This window comes from Cebus imitator, unplaced genomic scaffold (genome assembly GCF_001604975.1).
Source record: "Cebus imitator isolate Cc_AM_T3 unplaced genomic scaffold, Cebus_imitator-1.0 Scaffold128, whole genome shotgun sequence".
NCBI classification, from domain to species: domain Eukaryota; kingdom Metazoa; phylum Chordata; class Mammalia; order Primates; family Cebidae; genus Cebus; species Cebus imitator.
Genome location: NW_016107443.1, coordinates 1,339,707 through 1,344,134, shown reverse-complemented (window position 1 = coordinate 1,344,134; position 4,428 = coordinate 1,339,707). Strand labels below are relative to the sequence as shown.

Here is a 4,428-nt window from a genome sequence, read left to right as displayed (position 1 = left end):
AACCACCCAAGCTGAAACAATCCAAATGTCTATCAATTAATGAATAAACACAATGTGGCATATTCATACCATGAAATATTATTCTGCAACAAAAAGGAATAAAGTATTGATACATGCTACAACATGGACAAAGACAGACACAAAAGGTCATGTAATGTACAACTCCATTTACATGAAATGTCCAGAATAGATAAATCCATAGAGGCTGAATGTAGATTTGTGGTTGCCAGGGGCTGAGAGGAGAGAGAAAGTGCTTAATGGATAAGGGATTTTACTTTGGAGTATTGGAAATGTTTCAGAAGTAGATAGGGGTTGTGATTGCACAACACTGTGAACATACCAACTGCTACTGAGTTGTTCACTTTACAATGGCTAATTTTATGATAGGTGAATTTCCCCTCAATAAATCACAGGTATTTGAAAGAAAAAGTAATCCAGAAATTGAAGCTTATATTTCCATTTACATGCAATGGCTTATAAGTTGAAAAGTATTTCAAAAAGAGAGAGAATTTGTTTTTACAAGTTGGACTTGGCCTTTTTTTAAACCTAAAAAATTTGGCTAAATTTAAAGAACTTTTTTATATCTAGTAATCCTAAATATAAAAAGATAATTTCTCTTTACTCTGTTAATAAATGGCTCCTATAGTGGTAGAGTTCAGACAGAGTTTTTGAAAGATTTATTTCATGTCATGCTTAAAGATTCGAAAGAGTTAGTACACCTCCTATGTCCCTTCCTACTTTCAGAGATGAGTTTCCTACATCATCAGCGCAAGTCAGCTGGGTAGGAGAACAACATTTGATACCCGAAGGAAAACATCCCACGCTATTTAGTATAACACATTCTACATCCTAAACTCTCCACCTTAAGCCTGAATAAACTTCCAAAAGCAAGGTTTGGAATAGAAATTGGGGAAATTATCTACAACTGAGACATCAAAGAAGTGGAGTTTAAGAGGAAATTACTCATAGTAATTGTCTCGGCTTATTTATTTGTTTTTATTTTAATTTGCTTGTTGGAAGCTCTATCCCTTAAACACTCAAGTTTGTTTTAACTGGATGCCAATAGCCATAAGAACCTCAGTACAAAATAAACAAAGTGAATATTTAAGCTTCTCATTATATGGGGGTAAAGAAAGGCATGACATCTATTTAGAAACAATACGCCTTTTTTTGGAAACAGATGATCTAGCATTCTCCCAATTCTCCTAGAATATTTTTAAAACACGAGGCAAATCTCATGAAGTTCTGTGTTGAATAGATACAGAAATAATGTGATCATTGGGTCATAAAATCTAATAAAAATTCAATGATGCTACTAAATGTCACGAAAGTATGCATATAACTATTTATAAAAGTATTAAAGAAACATATATAAATTACAGTGTCTTTCTTGTTCCCTGCCACTGAGTTTTAAATTGAGATTTTATATTGGTACATTTTCGACTGAAATTAAATCAATCATAAACTATCTCTAAGACAATACTTTATGGTACTTCATAAATTCAAAGCTACATCTTCCTAAATGTAGTTTCCTATGCTCCTCTAACGATGCCTTGTGTAAATCACACAGGGCAGCTTGAGCATCGTGGGAGTAAATGAGAAAGGGTGAGAGGGTGAGACCAGCTCATTTGCCCCTTTTCATTCATAAACACAGGCACATTCCCAGTACTCACATGTCTGAGAATTCTTGATTCTCGTTGAAGAAGTGTTGCATCCCATGACTTCTATCTAAATCATACGTGTTCACAAATTCAACTTCTGATTTTAAGACAGAGTGTGAAAAGTCCCTCCCTTTAAGCTGCAAGGAACCACTCTTAGCCGATCCTCTTCAGTCACAGATTCTAATGAGGAAGACAGGAGGGAGGGAAGGAAACTGCCAGTTAACCACATGGTAGCTGAGGGGCTGCTCAGCAGGATTCATTTTATGCTTCTTCTGAATCGCTGTTCATCATGTGATGTCGAAAGTGATCAGACATAATCTAATCCTGGTTTATTTTCCAAAACACAGTAGCAGCTACAGAGCAGCTATAGGCTGCTTCTCTGCTAGACATAAATGAGTTTCTCCATGTCTAGGTCACATCCAGCTCTGTATAAAATAGAGCATTCAAAATGAAAAGAAAAATGGAAATATGAGAGTGCACGATTTTCTAATTTAAATACGGGGAATGGGATGTGGAGGAGCATAATTAACTGTTTTGGTTTTCAGCTCAAAGTAATTCAACCTATCTAGGCTTTTAAAAACACAAATTGGAAGCTGACTATGAGACAAAAACAACATATTTAAACAATTATGCTAAAATTCAAAGTGAGTTCTTTGACAGTATTTCTCAGAATAAGTTGGGGATACTTGTTTTAAAAAAAAGGAGGCTTGAAACCTCCCCTCAAATTTAGGAATCGTAATCTGTGAGAATGCCCTTTTATTTTATTTTATTTTTATTTTTTCAGATGGAGTCTCGCTCTGTCGCCCAAGCTGGAGTGCAATGGTGTGATCACGGCTCACTGTAGCCTCAACATCCCAGGCTCAGATGATACTACCGCCTCAGCCTCCTGAGTAGCTGGGACTACAGGTGTGCGCCACCATGCTTGGCTAATTTTTTGTATTTTTAGTAGAGACTGAGTTTTGTGGGGTTGGCCAGGATGGTCTCGAACTCTTGACCTCAGGTGATCCACCTGCCTCGGCCTCACAAAGTGCTGGGATTACAGGCATGAGCCACTGCACTTGGCCAAGAATATCCTTTTAAACAAGCTCTCCAGGTACTGCCGAGGCCCCTCTGGAGTCTAATTTGTGTTCTGTAGTCCTTCCATGAGCTCCCTGACTCCCATAATCACTTGATGGGTGTATTCAACAAAACTCCTTTCTGTAGTATACCATCATGTCACTTTTTAGGGTGATGTTTCCTTTATTTTGTGATATTCCAAACCAACCTGATCTAATATATTTGTATTCCTTTTTTTTCTTCCAGACAGGGTCTCACTCTATCACCCAGGATGGAGTGTAGTGGCACAATCACGGCTCACTGCAGCCTTAACCTCCCAAGCATGTGCCATGACACCTGGCTAATTTAGTTTTTTGTCAAGACAGGTTCTCCCTATGTTGCTGAGGCTGGTCTCAAACTCCTAGGCTCAAGTGACCCTCTGGCCTCATCCTCCCAAAGTGCTGGGATTACAGGTCTGAGCCACTTTGCCCAGCTCTGTTTGATTTCTTGACAGGAACAAAGTCGGAGAACAACTGACATATCTATCTTTCCATTAGTACTACACTAAAAGCTTAAAAATTTCAACTCAACTGAGGAAAGGGAAAAGTAAAATAAGCAAAACATTTGAACCATGGCAATATTTTGAAAATAACAATAAGCTTAATAAACAGATTTTCTGACCAGAGGTGAACCTGATTATGTATCGAATTAATTAAAATTCCTAAATTTTGGGTTATTTCCAAATTTTTATTTATTTATTTTTTGAGACAAGGTCTTGCTCTGTCACCCAGGCTGGAGTGCAGTGGTGCAACCATGACTCACTGCAGCCTCCACCTCCTGGGCTCAAGTGATCCTCCCACCTCAGCCTCCTGAGCAGCTGAAACTACAGGAATGTGCCACCATACCCAGCTAAGTTTTGTACTTTTTTGTTGACACGAGGTATCACTATGTTGCCCAAGTTGGTCTCAAACTCCTGGCCTCAAGCAACGTGCCCACCTCAGCCTCCCAAAGTGCTGGGATTATAGGCATGAGCCACTGTGCTCGGCTCTTATTTCCAAATTTGATAGGCACTTCTTTCGTGTCTTCCCTATCTAAATCATGTCTAAAGAAAATTAACAAGGTCAGATCCAAGGGCAGGATAAGCTTTGCGGCATTCCACTCCAAATCATCCTCCCTGATCACCACAGATCTGTTGCCTTCATACTCTCTGAGCACATTCGTTCAGTTAGGTGGTAAACTCACCTATCAGAACTCTCATTTATCTGTGAGACATCCTGGAAAATTTTACTAAATATCTTAATAAAATGATGATATATATTTTGATACTTTGACATTTCAGCTTATTCCACCAAAAGAAGAGAGAGAGGAGGAGGAGAAAAGGAAGGAAGGGCAGAGGAGGAAGAAAGGAAGGAAATCAATTTGGGAAGATTGTTAATAACAAAATCACAGAAGTTTTAAGGTGAGAGAGACATTTAAAATTACCTAGTATTTACACAATGTGCAAGGAAGTTAAGCATCTTGTCCCATGTCATATAGAACTGTGGTTGTCATACTTTGTCGCATATTAGTATCACCTGGGGAGCAGTTCAAACTCCCCGTACTCAGCCTGCACCTCATTAAGTCAGAATCTCTTGGGGTTTAAAAAATACTGATGCCCAAGTCCCAACCCCAGAGAATTTGATATAATTGGTACTGGGTTGGGGATTGGCCATTAAGATTTTTTTCAGTTTTT

General features: G+C 38.5%; 1 protein-coding gene across 1 annotated transcript in view; it reads right to left on the bottom strand.

Annotated features, from left to right (window-relative positions):
• Positions 1 to 4,428, bottom strand: part of PPEF1 (protein phosphatase with EF-hand domain 1) — a 157,839-nt gene that overhangs the window by 120,036 nt on the left and 33,375 nt on the right. Inside the window, exon 5 of the mRNA XM_037742816.1 lies at positions 1,674 to 1,841. Coding sequence (XP_037598744.1) covers positions 1,674 to 1,719 — 46 coding nt within the window. The 5' untranslated portion in view covers positions 1,720 to 1,841. The remainder of the gene's footprint in view (positions 1 to 1,673; positions 1,842 to 4,428) is intronic.